Source organism: Phacochoerus africanus, chromosome 15 (assembly GCF_016906955.1).
Source record: "Phacochoerus africanus isolate WHEZ1 chromosome 15, ROS_Pafr_v1, whole genome shotgun sequence".
Lineage (NCBI taxonomy): Eukaryota > Metazoa > Chordata > Mammalia > Artiodactyla > Suidae > Phacochoerus > Phacochoerus africanus.
The window spans coordinates 67,874,304-67,894,714 of record NC_062558.1 but is presented as its reverse complement, the minus strand read 5'-3'; the positions used below and the strand labels follow the sequence as shown (position 1 = coordinate 67,894,714).

At 38.6% G+C, this 20,411-nt stretch overlaps 1 protein-coding gene across 1 annotated transcript in view; it reads right to left on the bottom strand.

The window, feature by feature from the left end:
- REEP3 (receptor accessory protein 3) overlaps nt 1–20,411 on the bottom strand; it is a 101,684-nt gene that overhangs the window by 39,391 nt on the left and 41,882 nt on the right. The window contains 1 exon segment of the mRNA XM_047762763.1: nt 12,628–12,700. Coding sequence (XP_047618719.1) covers nt 12,628–12,700 — 73 coding nt within the window.

Here is a 20,411-nt window from a genome sequence, read left to right as displayed (position 1 = left end):
CTTGAATCACACAAGCTCCATGTATCCTACTCCTGACCTCAGTAGTTTGAGGAGCTTGAGAGAAGAAAAGGTGCAAAAATGTTTAAAAAATTAGGTGATCATTAATTTAAAAGAAGAGTTGAAAAGAAAATGTAAAAAGTAGGAATTGCTTATGGGAACTGTCCCCAGGAGCAGAATTTAGGAAGGAATGACCCCTTAGTCCAAAATAGTCTGCATCTACACTGGCTGAGAATTCACTCTTCACTTTTTTGTATAATTTAAAGTCCTATTGATTTATTTGGGATAATAAATATGTATTAGCAACACTGTTCCCTTTTAATAGCACCACCCAGAATTTCTCAGAATTTTAGCATGGGTAAAACAGATCCTCTCTAGCCAGTCTATTGGCCATCTAAGTTTCCATGCTAAATTGTCATCCTACCTTCTTAATTCCTTTATAGTGTTCCCAAGGTCTCGGCCTGTTACAGTTCCTACTTGAGGCCTTCTCAAGGGCTGGCACCCCTTTTTAGGCACCTAGGTCCTCCATTTCCTCATGGTCAATTCCACCTTGCTATTTTCACAAGTGAACTAACCTGGCCACTAAAAGGTTTGGTCTTTTCTCCAGGTGACTGGCAAGACTGTGACTGACACAGTAAATGCAAATTTTCCTTCTTTAGGGAAGATAAGCACTGTTCTCCATATAAGTTTCAGCTTTATATTGTAGGCTCAGTAGCATACTTTAAATATATAATAATCATTCAAACAGTAAGAATCAGCCTTCATACCACATGGGAAAATAGCACCTTCTCGAGAAGCAAAGACTGGTAAGAAGAAAACCTCTAGGGAGATAAATCTCTGTCATGACTGAGAATGAAAAATTTGCATTATCGAGTTACTTTCCTTCAAAAGCATGTGTAACCAACCTCATCTGGAGAACTGAAGTCACATTTGGGTGAATGGAGAGGGGCAAGTAACAGAGCCCTTGGGGTAAAGAAGGGATGGATGTGTGCCAGAGGGCTGGGCAGCATGAAAAAGGCAGGAGGAAGGTTCAGGAAGAAAGGTGGATGATTCTAAACAGGCCTTCTCAAGGGCTGTCAGACACTATGTGTGAGGCTAGCCCTACAACATGGGAGGAAAATCCCAAATCAGTATCTTTACCCCTCCAATTGTATCATAGGATTAATTTTGTTAAAATGTCATTTTTTGAGAATATATTCCAAGTTGTTAGTCCATTTACAAACAGATGTTTCTAAAACAAACTATTTGTTATTTTGTGCCCCATCTGCCTACATAAACTTACACTAAAAAAGCACAGTGTTGTAATTATTCACTGTATACAATAAGATACCTCTTAGTCAATGCTTTTCTTTTCTTTTTTTTCTTTTTTTTTTTCTTTGGCCACATCAGAGGTGTACGGAAGTTCCCAGATTCTTAACGCACAGTGCCAGGCTGGGGATCAAACTCCACCTTACCAATGACCCAAGCCATTGCAGGAACTTGATGGAAATTCCATCAATGCTTTTCCTTGTGGGTGTGGATAAGAATTACTTGGGGATTTAAAAAAAATTATGCAGGTGCCTAGGTCCCATCCTCACAGAGAGAGGGCAACTACATGTTTAAAAGCTAAGTTCCATTAGTTTTGTTTGTTTGTTTTGGCCACACCCGCATGGCAGGTGCAAGTACCCAGGCCAGGGATTGAACCTGTGCCAGAGCAGCGACCCAAGCCACTGCACCACAAGGGAACTCCTCCGTGAGTTTTTAATGTGTAACCAGAGTTGAGAACAAGCACAAAATTCTTACTACCTGAAGTGTGGTCCATAGACCAGTAGCACTGGCGTTATCTGGGTATCTGCTGGAAAAGCAGATTCTCAAGTCCAGGCCAGAACTACTCTATATCAGAATCTGCCTTTTGACAAGCTCCCAGGGGGATTCCAGTGCCGCTCAGTTTGGGAAGCACTGCAGTGGAAGGCTGCTCTATGTTTTTTCGGACACTATCACTTAGAGGGAGGAGATACTATTGGTGAAGAGAATGTAAGAAGAGCTTTGGGTCTGGGGAATTCAGGGAGTTCTCCTGTGGCTAAGTGGGTTAAGGATCAGCATTGTCACTGCAGCGACTCAGGAACTTACACATGCAATGGGTGCAGCCGAAAAAGAAAAAAAAGAGAGGAAGAAAAGATCAGCTCCATTTTGCATGGCAATTTGTTCAATGTAAACAGTTAAAATGTACCCTTATTTTCATAAAACTGTTTAGGCACGTCATCATTAAAAAAAAAAAAAAAGTCCTCAAAAATAGAAGAAACTGAGCTTTTAGCCCACTGCTCAGAGGCACAGTTCATGGCAACCAGCTGAACAGACAAAAACTTTTAGAAAACTACCCAGGGAAGGGCAGCCTATAGGCTCTTTTTTTTTTTGCCTTTTTTTTTGGTCATTTCTTGGGCCGCTTCTGCGGCATATGGGGGTTCCCAGGCTAGGGGTCCAATCGGAGCCATAGCCACCAGCCTACACCACAGCCACAGCAACACCAGATCCGAGCCGCGTCTGCAACCTACACCACAGCTCACGGCAACGCCAGATCCTTAACCCACTGAGCAGGGCCAGGGATCGAACCCACAACCTCATGGTTCCTGGTCGGATTCGTTAACCACTGAGCCACAACGGGAACTCCACCTATAGGCTCTTCTACCCAGAAGTTCCATGCAGAATGCCCCTGCTGTCTACCCATCCTAAGTGCTCAGAGCTATCTGGACACTGACCACTAGATGAAAATTCTCTCCCTTCCCAAGGTGGAAGTGCCCTTAGATTCTTCTCTGAAAGAGCAAACCTAAATCTGCCTCCTACAGAGAGAAAGTAAGAACATTGATGAGTAGGCTGAAATTATATTCAAACATCATCAGCACTGGCAAAAACATGCCCAATTGTTTCTAATAATTTATTCTTCTTAAGAAGAATATAATAAAACTCAAGTGTTAGATATTCATTTAAAAGATGCTGTTGGAAACCTTTGGAAGTTAATATAATATTTTAAAATGAAACTACTTAATTCAATCTATTTCTGTGACTTTTCAAGACATTTTGACAATTTTTCTTTTTTTACCTGTAGAGTTTGGATCTGTGATTTTAAAAAAGGAATCAGTCTATATCTAGTCTGATAACCAAGAGATAGATAAAATTTCATATACTTATATAATTCAATATATTTTAAATTTTTATGGTTTTTCAAAAGAACATCTTTTTACAATCTATTACCTTTCTGAAGTAAAATCTCTCTCATGAGCTTTTAAAATTAGACAAAGTTTTCAGAAAGATTTTTTTTTCTTACTTAGCTAAAATCTTTGGGAACAGCTCTAGCTTTTATATTTTTAGGAGGACCTTTCACAGTGTGACGGCAATCTGGCTGACAATCTGATTATTACAGCTGTAGTTGGTGAGGCACTATATTTCCAAAATTACATAATGGAAGGATGATGTACATATCTGCACATCCCAAAGGTAGATCCTTGTGTAAAGAGGGAAACTTCTCTGCTTAAATAATGTAAACTTTAGCTGAAAAGGAAAAGAAAAAGACAGATTAGGTATATCTTACATTATTAGAAAACATTCACATTTTTTTTTTTTTTTTTTTTTGGCTTAGGGCCGCATTTGCAGCATATGGAAGTTCCTAGGCCAGGGGTCGAATTGGAGCTACAGCTGCCAGCCACAGTCACAGCCACAGCAACGCTGGGTGGAGCCTCATCTTGGACCTATTCCACAGCTCCCTGCAACACCAGATCCTTAACCCACTGAAGGAGGCAAGGGATCAAATCTGTAACCTCATGGTTACTAGTCAGATTGGTTTGCACTGAGCCACAACGGGAACTCCGAAAACATTTCATTTTTAAATAAAAAAATTATTCTAAAATTTTAGAAGGAATTACGTTAGGCATTCATTTAAAGCCCCTCAATTATATTATCTTAATTTTGGCACTTAAGTTTAGCATTAATTGCTTAAATATTTTCTTGTTTCTCATTTTGTCAACCCTTTTTCTACTCTTCTATGGCAGCGATTTCAAGTGTTTATATTATGAGACTTATTATCAGGAACAACTGTTAGATACTGTAATTCTCTTGAGTTTGTTCTTATTTTTATTTCTGCGTTTTATTGCTTTAGTCATCCTATTTTCTTTACAGATTCCTTGAATTTTGATATTTTTCTTACTTTGTGAGTTGAATTTCATTTTTTTCTTCCTGTTCAAATACATTCAATAACATGAATTGTAACATGCATTACTGTCATATTTATGTTTGAATTTGTCTAGTACTGCACTTTTGACTTTCTCTTATACTCAGTTATTCTTTTTCCCTTTTGGAACTTATTGAAGGTTTTCTTTAAAGTAGTGAGGCTATGGTTTCTGAAAAGATACAGGCGAGGGAGTGGAGGTCCTGGGGGCGGTGGTGCAGAACATTGGCTGCCTCTGAACACAATTCTCCCACAGTGAGGGTGGTGGCAATTAAATTTTTTGGTTGCTATAGCTTTTACGATTTTAAGTTGTTCCATCACTAGGGATTAGGGTGGAGGTGGCTAGGCCTCTCTCCAATTTACTACTTAACAACATTTCCTTTAATGGAAACAACAGTTTCTGTCCCTGTTTTTTAAAATCTATTTCCATTGGCACTAGAGTTGGTAAAATTCTTCATAAATATTAGCAAAACCCTGACTTAGCCGCTTAGGTTTACATGTTACCATTAGAATTTTTTTTCTCTGTATGTATGTTTTACAAAGAATTTGCAGTGGAAGCTAGAAAAGGACAAGACAGACAGCTGCAGTTGGCTAGCTACAGCTTAGCAGAAAAACTGTGGGAATGCTTTCAATTTATTTCCCAAATATCAAGGGGTACTCAAATTATTCACATTTTTAAATTTTAGAAGGAACTGGTTAGGCTTTCGTTTAACACATCCCTCCCCCAATTATATAGTCTAAATTCAAATTTAAGTGGATCTTGTTTCCTAAAGTGGATCTACTGTAATGTGATCCTGAAATGATCATGAAGAAATTGTTTTTAGAAGAAATAAGAGTATAAATCACTTGATAATAATAGCAGCAGTGGGAGTTCCTGTCGTGGCTCTGTGGTTAAGGAATCCGACTAGGAACCATGAGGTTGCGGGTTCCATCCCCGACCTTGCTTAGTGGGTTAAGGATCCCGCGTTGCCGTCAGCTGTGGTATAGGTCGCAGACGCGGCTCGGAACCCACGTTGCTGTGGCTCTGGCGTAGGCCGACGGCTACAGCTCCAATTCGACCCCTAGCCTGGGAACCTCCATATACCGCAGAAGCAGCCCAAGAAAATGGCAAAAAGACAAATAATAATAATAATAACAGCAGCAGTTACTTCAAGCAGTGAAGTTACATACTAATCTGCATCATATATAACATAAGGAAATCTGACATGACAAAAATTATGTTTATAAAGCATATGTGCCACCTATTTTACTAAATAAATGTAAGTAGATTCACTTCATTAAAGGATAATGAACTATTCTGACTTTTTTTAACTATCCCAAGTAGAAACTGTGATTTTATCAAAACTTGGTTTACAAGCAACTATAACTCAAGATAAGATACACATGTATTCACTGCATGTCAGCAAAAATTAAATTTAAAAATTTTCAAGGATTGAAAAATAATATGTATTACTACTTTAAATCTATCTCCTTTATGAACACATTTTAAAAACCAATGTTAGTGATAAAATGAAATGTCTTATTTGATAATAAAATATAATTCAAACATAAATATCTTAGGCATAAAGTCAATTTGGAAATATGGGTTAAAGATAGATTTCTTTATTTTGGGGGGCAGTACTCATGGCATATGGAAGTTCCCTGGCCAGGGATCAAATCTGAACTGCAGCTGTGAGCTATGCCACAGGTATAGCAACATGGGATTCTTAACCACTGCAGCACAGTGGGAACTCCTAAAGTTTGTTTTGTTTTGTTTTGTTTTTTTAAGACTTAGGCTAGGTCCAAAAGAATGAAGTAAGGAAAAAAAATCAACATTTTTGGACCCAGGAAAGAAATGCTTGAGTAGTAACTGACTCAGGAAACCTGAGAAAACTAAATAGTAAAAACAGATTGTGGGAAAAAACTGAGAAGCAACCCAACCTTATATTGCAGAGCTCCCCAAAGGCTCAAGAACTGGTGGCACAATTCTTGGCCAAAACAGGCAAAAGCTAGGACGGGTGACTGTAAGGATACCTGTAAGGAGCAGGTAGGTCCTCAGATGCCCTCCTGCTTTGGCTGTCTGATGATACCCTTCCTTCCCCCCAGCAGGACTCTGAGGCCCAGTCCCTGGAAAGGGCAAAGTAGAGGATCGCTGGATTTGTAAATCTCTGGCACAGTTGAGAGTAGGGCTAATAGGGATTAAGTCAAAGTTTATTAATTGCACATTGAGGGTCCCCCCAACCCGTATTTTCCCACCAGAATGCCAGCAACCAAATACCTTTCAGAATGGAAGAGTCTTCTCTGAAGAATCTCATTGGCACAAAGATACTAGACATTGATAATTTTCTAAGGAAACGTTTGTAATGGGTTAAATTATGTTCTCCCAGAAAGACATGTTCAAGTATGTTATAGATGGAATTGTGTCCTAAAATTCACTTGTTGAAGCCCTAACCCTCGAGAGAAACTGTATGTGGAAGTAGAGGAGGTAATGAAGGTTAAATGAGGTCTTAAGGATGGGGCCCTATTTCACAAGGACTAGTGTCCTAATAAGAAGAGTAAGAGACACCAGAGATAGCTCTCTTCATGAATGCACAGAGGAAAGGCCATGCGAGGACAGGGAGAGAAGGTCCATAAGCCACAAAGGGGCCTCACCAAAAACAACCCTGATGGCATCCTAATCCTGGACTTGGAGCCTACAGAACTGTGAGAAAACAAACATGTTGTGTAAGCTACTCAGCATGTGGCATTTTGTTAGGGTAGGCCAAGAAGATGAATACAAAGTTCTAGCTCTCAGGATCTGACCTTATTTGGAAATAGGGTCACTGAAGCTATAATGAGTTAGGATGAGGTCATACTGGGGTATGGCAAGCCCTCCATCCAACATGACTGGTGTTCTTAGAAGAAGAGACTCAGAGACAAAGGCATGCAAGGGAAGAACATCAAGTGATAACAGAGGCAGAAACTGAAGTGCTATAGATGAAAATAAGGAACAGCAAGGACTGCTGGCAACCAGGAGCTAGATACAGGCAAGAAACAACAGATTTCAGAATGTGGCCCTGTCCACATCGAGGCTCCAGAACTTCGAGACACATTTCTGCTGCTTTAGGCCACTCAGTTTGTGGCACTTCCTTATGGCAGCCCTAGGAACAAAGACAATTGCCTCGTCAGATCACCCTATAGTGAAGATCACATACAGTCAGCCTCTTTGAATCAGCTTTTCATTATAATACTCAAATACTGAAAGAGAACCAAAGATCATGCGACATTTGAGAGAATCATATGTGAAAAACAGAGACTGCAACAAACAAAAAACAGAATTCAAAGGAAAGAGAGACTATGCAGAGAGATGTCTAAAAAACAATCATTCATATCCTCAGACAAAAGGGATGCTATTTTAAACAAAAGAAGAATAGGATGCTATAGAAAAGGAACATTCAAGGAATAAAAAAAGTTCTTAGAAATTAAACACACAAGAGAAGATAAAATTGAGAAACTATCATAAAACAGAGCAAAAAGAAGAAAAAATATCAGAAAATTAGAGAATTGGTCCAAATGGCTTCATAACTGAATAAAAGGAATTCCAGACAGAACCATTGAAAATAAAGCAGGAAATCATTATAGAAATAATTTTAACCAAATTTCTCAGAGCTGAAGGACAAAGGATTCCCAGATTCAAAGGGACTACTGAGGGCTTAACAAAATTGATTATAATTGGCTCACACCAAGGCATGTCATCATGAAATTTTAAAAACAGCGGTTCATAGGAAAGATCTGACAAACAAGTAACAATCAAAATGCTTTTGGATGTCTCCACAGCAACATGAGAAGCTAAAAGACAAAATTTTGAAGGAAAATTACTTCCAACCTATCATCTAAAAAAAAAAAAATCTACCTCTCAAAGCCTTCTTGGGAAGAATACATTTTCATCAAAATGAGGAAATAAAATAAGACAAAGGAGTTATTTTGGGGATGCAGTGGATTGAGGATCTAGTGTGGTCACTGCAGCAGCTCTGGTTGCTGCTGTGCCATGGGTTCGATCCCTGACACAGAAATTGCACATGCTGCAGGTGTGGCCAAAAAAAGTAGATCAGAACGGAAAATAAACAGGAATATGACCTCACAGAACTAATTTTCAAAAAAAAAAAATCACCCTTTAATCAGTGGATTAATCTTTACATTTCCAAAATTTTTAAAACTCCTCCATCAAATGAGTATTTTTACCCAAAAAATGAAAAGATGCCCAGGGTACACTTCTTGATATTAAAGTTCTTTAGTATTTTTGTTTGTTTGTTTGTTTTTTTCCCCTTATAACTTGTGGACAAACTTAGATCTAGTAGACAAAACTTGAATACAACTTCAGATTTTACCAACTGACAAGAACTGTAGAACTTGCATGTGGTGTATTTGTTCATTTTCATATCCCCCCAAATATTCAGTCAAAAATTAGGTCACGTTCAAAAACCAAGTCAATGATGGTTTTGGATGGGCTTTTAAAAAAGTAATCTTCCAAACCTTGTTCTTTGTTCTTGCTCACAAAGACCAAATGTCTGATTTTGATTTGTAAGTGCTGTTAGCCAGTCTTTTCATTGCCACTTTCTCCAACATTCTTAGAATAAGAACATTGGTTTCCTAGAAAAGCTACAGCAATTATACATGACTTGGAAGTAAACACTATTTTCAAGTCATGGGATGGTATAAGCTTAAAAAATTTTGCAAAACCATACTGATTCTTCGGTAAGTTTACATTTCACTTACTGCAAGACTGAAAGACTTTAAGTAGGCCATATCGGCCACACTATACAGAAAATTATATCCTAGGAAAGCTCTGTTTTTAAAATAGGCAAAGGCAAAGGAAGAAAGGAAGGTTGCCAAAATACACAGCACTTTCCATTTATTTTGATTTGAACACAGCATCTGTTTTATCAGGTGCAATCTACTATTTGCAGGCTTAAGGGGAATGGTAGTAGTTAGGGTGGGAAGAAGTAAATTAATAAGAAATGTTTGCTTTCTGAAATAATTTTGAAGTAGATATCAGGGGAGTTCAGGTAATAACCAAATACCACAAAGTAACTGGGCTTAGGGATAAGTCAGACTGGGCTGTGTACTCCTTAACCCAGTAGAATCGAAGCTGAGACACTAAACCAATCCACTTAAGAAATGAATATGCTCTTGTAAACACTATTTAATATTTGTTATATACTTGGGCGTCAGCTCTTCTTCCTTTATTCATTCATTAAAAAAATATTGAGTACCAACTATGTAACATGTACTGTTTTAGGCAATTAACAAAACAAAACTCTCTATGGACCTTACTCTGCTGGAGAAGACTGACACTTATAAATAGTACAATACAGATAGTATAAAATGCTATTAAAAATATAACAGGGAAATTTTAAGAAGGTTCATTTTACCAAGAAACTGCATGTAAAACAAAGCAAATTTGGGTGGGATTACCATACAAGAAAATTTTGTGAGAACAGAGTTCTGACAAAACTTATAAATTAGAGGTAAAACTGGATGACTACGTTTAGGTGGGACTCAGCAAGAAAATATTCAAAATTTTTGTCAGAAGTAAATTTAGATTGGAAATATTTAAAGAATTACCAAGACTATACTGAACTTCCAAAAACTTCTAATTTCATCTATAACCATTTTGCTCACAGTTGATTCAGACGCTTATGGGCCCTGCCCCAGTACTGGTTAAGCTGCCTCATTGCTCTTCTTGGAAAATATCCATATAGTTGTGGCCCCTAAAGATTTACCTTGGAATTAATCAGAGGCATATTCCTGGCTGGCTGTGACAGCTGTTTCAACGTTTTTGTGAAGCTAGAATCCTCATTTACTTTTCTAATCTGGAACCATTCCTGCCTTATGATCCATTTGACCCTGGGCAAGTTAATTCACTTCGCTGAGGCTGTAACATTCCAATATTCCTCATGACTTTATAGAGTTGTGTTGAGGACCAGAGAGCTATTGTGGCATGCAGAATAATGTCCCCCTATCCTAAAGATGTCTTAATCCCTGGAACCTGTGCATATGTCAGGTTATGTGATAAAGGAGCAATCTGGCAGCAGATGGAATTCAGCTTGCTAATCAGCTGACTTTCAGATGGGGAGAGGAGGCTGGATGACTCAGGTGAGTCCAGGGTAATCACAAGGGTTTTTATAAGTGGAAGAGGAAGGCAGAAGGGAGAACCAGACAGATGGTAGTGTGAGGTTCCAGTCCAGTGTTTCTGGCTTTGAAGATAGAGGACTACAGTCATAAACCAAAGAAAGTAGGCATCTTGTAGAGGCTAGCAAAGGTAAGGAAACTGATTTTCCCCTACAGCTTCCCAAAGGTATGTAGCCTGTGGATCCATTTCAGATTTCTGACCTCTGGGACTGTAAGAGAATACATTTGTGTTGATTTATGCCAATGTGGTAATTTTTTATAGTGGCAATTGGAAACAACAAGCTACAAAAGTCTTTTGAAATCAGTAGGAAATTTATAAATACGTTATTTTCCTAGTACAATATCTCTGCTTTTTCTCTCCAGCCGACTTGATGGCGGACAACTTTGTCACCAAGCAGTCTTCAGATTCTATCCCATTTCCTTGTCAAAGGCAGACAGACTCCTGCTTTTCCTGTTTCAGTGCCTATTTTTGCATTTTGCTCTCCCCCTCAAATTATTTGTGAGCCAGAGTTGATTACCATGTCATTATCAAACCAACTCCAACCACCTGCCTATTTCCCTAGTTTATCTTCAATTACTCATTCTGATATGCCCGAAACGTTGGTTAAGAAATCCTTTTTCAGGAGTTCCCGTCGTGGCGCAGTGGTTAACGAATCCGACTAGGAACCATGAGGTTGCGGGTTCGATCCCTGCCCTTGCTCAGTGGGTTAACGATCCGGCGTTGCCGTGAGCTGTGGTGTAGGTCACAGACGCGGCTCGGATCCCGCGTTGCTGTGGCTCTGGCGTAGGCCGGTGGCTTCAGCTCCGATTAGACCCCTAGCCTGGGAACCTCCATATGCCACGGGAGCGGCCCAAGAAATAGCAAAAAAGACCAAAAAAAAAAAATCCTTTTTCAAAGTCACGATATCATAGCAAAATTAGGTACAGATAATTCTTACTTTGTAATGAGTTATTCTCTAAAAACTGTAAGGCAGGGAGTTCCCATCGTGGCTCAGTGGTTAACAAATCCGACCAGGAACCACGAAGTTGTGGGCTCGATCCCTGCCCTTACTCAGTGGGTTAATGATCCGGCGTTGCCGTGAGCTGTGGTGTAGGTCACAGGCGCGGCTCGGATCCCGCGTTGCTGTGGCTCTGGCGTAGGCCGGTGGCTACAGCTCCAATTAGACCCCTAGCCTGGGAACCTCCATATGCCGCTGGAGTGGCCCAAGAATTGGCAAAAAAAACCTGCAAGGCAATATGTGAAGTATATATCCACATCCACATATACATAGATATGTATATATCTCAGCACATATCAAGTCATGAAGTTTTCCCATGTGTTTGAATAAGAATTTTTGTTTGTTTCCTTTTTAGGGCTGTGCCTGTGGCATAATGAATTCCACAGACTAGGGGCTGAATGGAGCTACAGCTGCCAGCCTATGCCGCATCTGTGACCTGTAACACAGCTTGCGGCAATGCTGGATCCTTAACCATTGAGCAAGGTCAGGAATGCAACCACATCTTCATGGACACCAGTTGGGTTCTTAAACCTCTGAGCCACAATGGAACTCCCAAATCCATATATTTTAAGTACTTAAAAACGAACAAATTTGATATTTAGTAAGAAATGGACTAATTTTTTATAACGGTTCTTAGGCCAATCCCTAAATGATACCATCCTTTCTGCCCTTTTATCACATAATTTACACCTAACAGGCCTATTTTTATTATAATTTGTTATCCCTTTATATTTCTTTTTGTTTTCTTCTTTACTTTTTATTTTAGGAGATGGTATTTATGTGCCTACTGATAATGTCCTCATAGTATTAGAGCTTCATTTTCAAGTTGTACTTGACTTTTTTTGGTAATAAAAACATTACACATTTAGAAGGGAAGATAGGAGAAAACCTCAGGCACAAAGATGCACAGAGGCGTACCATATAACCTGGGTTTATGATACTCAATAGGTCAAGTGGGCCCAAACTCAAGAAACATATCAGCTGGTTGAAGTATCACCCTGTACTTCAACCACACAATTAGGTTCAGAAAAAAGATCTCATTTAATAACCGTATCACAAACACTTCAGATAAGGAGGATTGTATTGGCCAGTACAATTATTAGTATTACCCAGCTGTATACTCCCAGCTCAAATTTTTGTGGTGTTTGGAAATTTTTTATTTTCCCTCCCCCATGACATTTTAACCCAAAACATTATTCCAGCTGTTTCTAAAATAATGGCAGTTTTTCTAGTATATATAATGGATACACAAGTAGAATTGATCACTCACAAAATTATACTTACATATTCCTTCACGTTTTTTGTTTTCACAGCTTTGTATGAATAATATGCAGGATAAAGCATTCCAAATACCAATCTAAAAGTAAAAAGTACGAGAGGACAAATCAGACATAACAAGGCTTTTAACAGCTCATAAAATTTCACCTAATAGAAAAGTAGACAGTACATGGAAAGCATATCGCAGTGTAAATGGGTATGAAAAGTTTGTGTATAAACTAAATCCACTCAGAAAAGCAAAGTAAAAGTACGCTTTTATTTTTTTTAAAGGTGGTTTCAATGTTCTAGATGTTTTCATGGGAAAAAAGACATTTAAAAAACTGCCATTAAAAAACATTTTCTATATCACAAAAAATATTCTGTGGTTCCTTGAAGAACTCTTGGAAAATGTGCAAAATTGCCAAAATAAAAAGTGTCCCAACACTACCAGTCGGAGATAACCATAGGCAACACTTTATTGTATGTAAACCCCACTTTTTATCCATGTGTAATATACCCAAAACATAAACATAATAGGTACACCCAGGCACAGTTTGTAGTAAGGGAAAAAGTGGTACTTCATTTCATTGCTTTGAGAAACAATGACTTCTAATTGTGATAGTATTGTGAAATAATATCTGATATATTTATTACAATATGTAATAACTCTCTTTAAGCACTTATAAAATGACAGTCACTAGCAGGACTTAACTTACTGCTATCTGTTAGAATTTATTTAACTAAATCCCAGGTCCAAGAGAGAGGGGTGTGTGTGTGTGTGTAGACAGACAGACATGGAAATGGCATGACAACGTATACATGGTTTACAGTTGGCATTTTCGCTTAATGTATAATGGAATTTTTTGTTTTCAAATATTACCTTATTCTTTTTTTTTTTTTTTTTGGTTGCCCTGTGGCTATGGAGTTGCCAGGCCAGGGATCAGGTCCCAGCCACAGTTGCAACCTAAGCTGCAGCTGCAGCAATGAGGGATCCTTAGCCCACTGTGCCAGCCAGGGATCGAATCTGAATCCTAGTGCTCCCAAGATGTCGCTGATGCCATTGAACCACAGAGGGGAACTCCAGTTTATAGTATTTTTAATATCTTCATTATATTCCAAATTGAAATTCACATAGTTTATTTATTTATTCATTTATTTTCTCTTTTTTTTTGCTTTTTAGGGCCACAGGTGTGGCACAGGGACGTTCCCAGGCTAGGGGTTAAATCAGAGCTGCAGCTGCCGGCCTAAACCACAGACACAGCAACATGGTATCTGAGCCACGTCTGCGGCCCACACCACAGCTCACAGCCAGGGATGAAACCCGTGTCCTTATGGATAGTAATTGGGTTCGTTACCCTTGAGCCACAAGGGGGAACTCCTACATGGTTTATTTAAATAGTCCCATGCTTACAGACCTTTAATTTCCAGATTTTTGCTACTGCACATAATACTGTGAAAAACATTTATATGGATTTTGATATTCACTTCCTAGTTGTGATGTTGCTGCTTCAAAGAGTACACACATTTTTACCTATTACCAAAAATGCCCTCCAGAGATGTAGTTCCACTTTACATTCCTATACACTGCAATCATGTGTATCACTGTTTAAAAAAAAAGTTTGGAGTTCCTGTTGTGGCTCAGCAGGTTAAGAACCCAACTAGTTTCCACGAGGATGCAGGTTCGATCCCTGGCCTCACTCAGTGGGTTAAGGACCTGGTATTGCCGCAAGCTAAGGCATAGGTCACAGTGCAGCTCAGATCTGGTGTTGCTATGGCTGTGATGTAGGCAGCCACAGCACCAATTCGACCCCAGCCTGGGAATTTCCTTATGCTGTGTGTTCAGTCCTAAAAAACAAAAAAGAAAAAAAATGTTGCCAGCTAACTAGGGTAAAAATAATAATCTCATCTCTTAGGAAGATAATGTAGATAGTTCCCATATACCCTACACGGAGGTACTCCTATCATTAAAACCTTACATTAGTATGGTACGTCTGTCACAATTAATAAATCATTATTAACATATTATTAGCTAAACTCCATACTTGGTTTGGGTTTCTTTAGTTTTTACCTAGCGTCTTTTTCCTGTCCCAAGGCCCCATCCAGGATAGCATAATTGTTTGTCTTGCCTCTGTAGCTCCTCTTGGCTGTAACCATTTCCTCAGTGTTTCCTTGGGAAATGATCTGGATAGTTTTGAGGAATATTGGTTGAATATACTGTGGGAAGCCCCTCTACAGGCATTTTCTAATTGTTTTTCTCATGACTAGACTGAAATAAAGGTTTGGGGGAGGAAGACCACAGAAACAAAGTTCCATGTCATCACATTATATCAAGGGCACATAATGATCAGCATGACTTGTCACTGATGATGTTATCCTTGACCACCAGGCTGAGGTAATGTTAGATTTGCCAAAGTTACTCTTTCCCCTCCCCCACACATTCCAAGCTGTTCTTTTTGGAAGGACTTCACTATGCTCCGGCCACACTTGAGTGGGGAGTGGCCCCTCTACCTCCTTGAGAGTGGGGTATCTATATATGCTATCTGAAATTCTTCTGCATAGGTGATTTGTCTATCTTGCCCAGCTATTTATTTACTCAGTAAATATTTTATAATATTTACATTGTATTCATTTAAAATTATTCGACGATGAACTTATGTTTATCTTATACTTAATATTAATCCAATAATACTTAATTTTGTTGCTTTAAGATTTGAACTTAGGGAGATCTTTCAGTTGGCTCCAATTCCTCTATAATTGGGAAGATGTTTTTAAGCAATTTGTTACTTTTTGGCACTACATGATAGACTGAGCTCATACCGTGTACTTCTGTAGCATTCCTAGAATCAGCCACTTCTCCAAGGAGCCTTGGGTTCCTTTTATTGGACAATGGAATTTGAGACCCAGATCTGGGTGCTAGGTAAGTCCATTGTTACTGGAGTGTTGTTGTCTAGGCCTTTCTTTGTCTCTTTTGTATGTTAGCCAATATTTTTCTGGGTTATTGTTATCTGTTGATTTTATTTATGAAGCCTGAAATACATATTATATCATGTTTGCTAGGGCTGCTAGCAATACCACAGACTGGATGGCTTAAACAACAGATAGTTATTTTCTCATAGTTGTGGAGGCTGCAAGTCCAAGATCAAGGTGTTGGCAATTTAGTTTTAGTTTTTGTTTTTTTTTTCTTTTTCGGGACTTTTCCTTGGATTGCAGATGGTCACATGCTCACTGTGTCCTCTCATAGTCATACCTTGGTCTGTGTGTGTGTGGCCTCTAATCGCTTTTTAAAAGAACACCAATCATACTGGCTTAAGGCCCACCTTAAAAACCTCATTTTACCAGTAAAAATTTTTTAAAAATACAGTTTATCTACAGTGTTATGTCAATTTCTGCTGTACAGCAAAGTGACTCAGTTATATGTATACATTCTTTTTAATATTCTTTTTCATTATGGTCTAAGGCAGGAGATTAGATATAGTTCCTTGTGCTACACAGTAGGACTTTGTTGTTTACTCATTCTAAATGTAATAGTTTGCATCTACTAACACCAAATTCCCAGTCCATCCCTCTCCCTCCCTCCTCCTCCTTGGCAACCACTGGTCTGTTCTCTGTGTCTGAGTCTGTTTTTTGTTTTGTAGAAGGTTCATTTGTGCCATATTTTGGATTCCACATATAAGTGATACCATATGATATTTGTCCTTCTCTTTCTGACTTACTTCACTTAGTCTGAGAACCTCTAGTTACACCCATGTTTCTGTGAATGGCATTATTTCGTTCTTTTTTTATGAACTAGTAGTATTCCACTGTGTACATGTACCACATCGTCTTAATTTATTCATCTGCTGATGGACATTTGGGTTGTTTCCATGTCTTGGATATTGTGAATGGTGCTGCTATGAACATAGGGGTACATGTATTTTTTTTTTTTTTTTTTTGCTTTTTAGGGCCACACCTGTGGCATATGGAAGTTCCCAGGCTAGGGGTTGAATTGGAGCTATAGCTGCTGGCCTATGCCACAGCCACAGCAACATGGGATCTAAGCCTCGTCTATGACCTACACCACAGCACACAGCAACAACGAATCCTTAACCCACTGAGCAAGGCCAGGGATCAAACCCGTGTCTCCTGGATACTAGTTGGGTTTGTAACCGCTGAGCCACAATGGGAACTCCTGTAATTTTTGAATTATAGTTTTATCTGGATATATTCCCAGAGTGGGAATGCTAGATCATATGATAGTTATATTTTTGGTTTTCTGAGGAAACTCCATATTTTTTTTCACAGTGGTTGCACCAATTTATATTCCCACCAACAGTGTAGGAGTGTTCTCTTTTCTGCACACCCTCTCCAGCATTTGTTATTTATATACTTTTTTAATGATGACCACGCTGACCGGTGTAAGATGGTACCTCATTATAGTTTTGATTTGCATTTTTCCAATAATTAGTGATGTTAAGCATCTTTTCATGTGCCTACTGGCCATCTGTGTCTTATTTGGAGAAATGTCTATTTAGGTGTTTTGCCCATTTTTCAACTGTGTTGTTTGTTTTTTCGTTGTTGTGGTATATGAATTGATTGTATATTTTGGAGCTAAGCCCTTGTAGGTTGAATTGTTTACAAATATTTTCTCTGATTCTGTAAGTTTTGTTTCTCTTTTTTTATGGTTTCCTTTGCTGTGCAAAAGCTTGTAAGTTTAAGTTCCATTTGTTTATTTTTAAAATTTCTATTGCCTTGGGAGACTGGCCTAATAAAACATTTGTACAATTTATGTCTGAGAGAATGTCTTGCTTATGTTCTGTTCCAGGAGTTTTATGGTGTCGTGTCTTACTTTAAGTCCTTGAGCCATTTTGAGTTTATTTTTGTGCATGGTGTGAGGGTGTGTTCTAGTTTCATTGCAGCTGTCCACCTTTCCCAACACCACTTGCTGAAGAGACTGGTATTTTTCCCATTTTATATTCTTGCCTCATTTGTTTAAGATTAATTGACCACAGGTGTGTGAGTTTATTTCTGGGCTCTCTTGATCCACATGTCTACTTTTGTACCAATACTAAACTGTATTGATTACTGTAGCTTTGTAATATTGTCTGAAGTCTAGGAGAATTATGCCTCCTGCTTTGTTTCCCCCTCCCCCCTCAGGATTTCTTTGGCAATCCTAGGGCTTTTATAGTTCCATACAAATTTTTAGATTATTTGTTGTAGTTAGGTGAAAAACGGCATGGGTAATTTGATAGGAATTGCATTAAATCTGTAAGCAGCTTTGGGTAGTACTGCCATTTTAACAATATTAATTCTTCTAATCCAAGAGCATGGGATATTTTCCATTTTTTGAATCTTTAATTTTATTTATTAATGTTTTATAGATCTCAGTGTATGAGTCTTTTATCTCTTTGGTAAGGTCCTCATTTTTAACTTAATTGCCTCTTTAAAGATCTTATCTACAAATATAGCCACATTCTGAGGTACTGCAGGTTAGAATTTCATCATAAGTGTTTTGGGAAGTGGATACGATTCAGCCAATAACATGTAATGTATATTTAAGAACATTTACATTAAATTAAGTGTTTCCACTTACATTAAATAACCATTCTTAGACTGATGGAAAGTAAGTATTTATATCTCTAAAAGATATATATATATTTATTTACTTATTTTTTTATGGCTTCACCCGTGGCATATGGAGAGTCCCAGGATAGGGGTCAAATCCGAGCTATAGCCACTGGCCTATGCCACAGCCACAGCAACGCCAGATCAGAGCTGTTTATGCACCCTACACAACAGCTCATGGCAACAGAGGATTCTTAACCCACTGAGTGAGGCCAGGGATTGAACCTGCATCCTCATGGATACTAGTCGTATTCGTTTTCACTGAACCACAATGGGAATTCCTATAGAGATGTTTAGATCATCCTGTTTATTTATTTCTTTGAGGGGGGATGGGTTGTAAATCTCTGCTGACCTTCTTATCCTTCACAAAGCTGAACCCTGTGTTTGGGGCTGATGTCACCAGGTCAGAGGCATACAAAGTCTTCCCCTATTGTGGATTTTATTCTCACCAAATGGAATCCACATCATTAACATTATCTGCCCTACCTTACAGTGCTACCCTGTGAATGCTACTTCACCAGAAGCCAATCCCCCATCTCTGGATATGAGATTTTAGCTGTGCCAGGGCCTAGGGCTTTTCACTTTAACACAGGTACCCCACAAGGCACAGAGGTTTTCCAGCTTAGTGATTTCTAAGGAAGTAATTGACCTTAGGAACTGGGGTGTAAACCAGAATGCAACTCTCAGATCTGCTATGTGTTCATCCTTGTGGCTGACCTAAAGTATAATCCCAATTAGCCACCACAGTTATTGTTTACATCTTCAAACTAATCATTTCAATCCACTTTGTTTCCCTTTAGAACTTGGACACAATCAACATCATATCTTCCATGTTCTCATACAATCTAATTCCACTGGATTTAAATTCAACATGAGATTCTGCACCACTATCAGTATATGGATCTTTGACATCTCCTTCCCCTGCTACAACATCCATTCAAACTCTAACTCAGTCTTGTTGGTTTTTCCTTGGTGAGCATCCATTTATCCTCTTTTATTTACAAACCAGTGGCCAATGATATATTTAGGCTCGTGCCATCTTATCTGACATACTGAATAGTTTCCCAACACAGCCTCTGGCTCCATTGTTAGATCAATTTTCCTAATACATCTGGACTGCCTTGCTTAAGACTTAAGTAAAGAATTCCCTGGTGGCTCAGTGGGTTGGAGATCCGATGTTGCCACAGCTGTGGCTCGTGTCACTGTTGTGACATGGGTTTGATCCCTGGCCTGGGAACTGAGTCATGGACAAAAAAAAAAAAAAAAAAAATGGAGTTCCTGTCGTGGCTCAGTGGTTGACGAGTCCGACTAGGAACCAAGACTTCAGTAGCTGGCCTCCTCACCCCTTTCCCAACCAGCCCACATAGGACCTGATCAGAACATAATTTGAAAACCACTGCCTTATATAAGCCTTATGTTCCAACATGGTTTCCTCAATATGTCTTTTGTATTTCTGCTTTGATCCTGGAGTGTGTTTCTTGTCTGCAATGCCTCCTCCCTTCTTTATCTTCCTCCTCTCCTTTCTTCCAATTTTTTCCCTTGCTTAATTAATTCACTTTTTCCCTTCAACATCCCACCCTCCTTCATAGACTTCTAAATTGCTTTTATTGTGAATTTTAGAATTTGTCAGGATTAGTCATTTTTGCCTTTAGCATATTCTATTTTAGATTGTTTCATGATTTTTTAAAATGTATGTATAACTGACTTCCAAAATAGACCATCCCAAGGATTTGGTGCTAGTTGATACTATGCATACAGGGGTTTTCAACCTCTGTGGTGAATAGAATCAGTCAAATGAATAAACCTAATGTCCCTAACACCCAACTTTTGTTAAGGGTAGAAAACAATAATGTATTTCATTTGGAACATAGGAAAGATTAAATGCCTTGGTGAACAGTGGGACAATTTTTAAGGACCACCTCTGTTAATATTATAACTTATTGCTGTTCCAATGTGAGTATCACTGAGTAATTTATTACTAACATCTGTAATATTTCCTAGGTTACTTTTTTGGTTCTTTTTCTTTAGTACTGAGTTCTACCCTAGATGTTTGCAACCTGGGAGGTGGGGCATAAAGCCAAAGCATTAGCACACAGTGTATAAAGTCAAAAAAGTTTATTTTAGAAGGCCACCTACAAGATAAACTTATGGTTTATAAATACTTTATTGGTATTTTCTACCAATAAAGTTCACCTATAAATTTAAATACT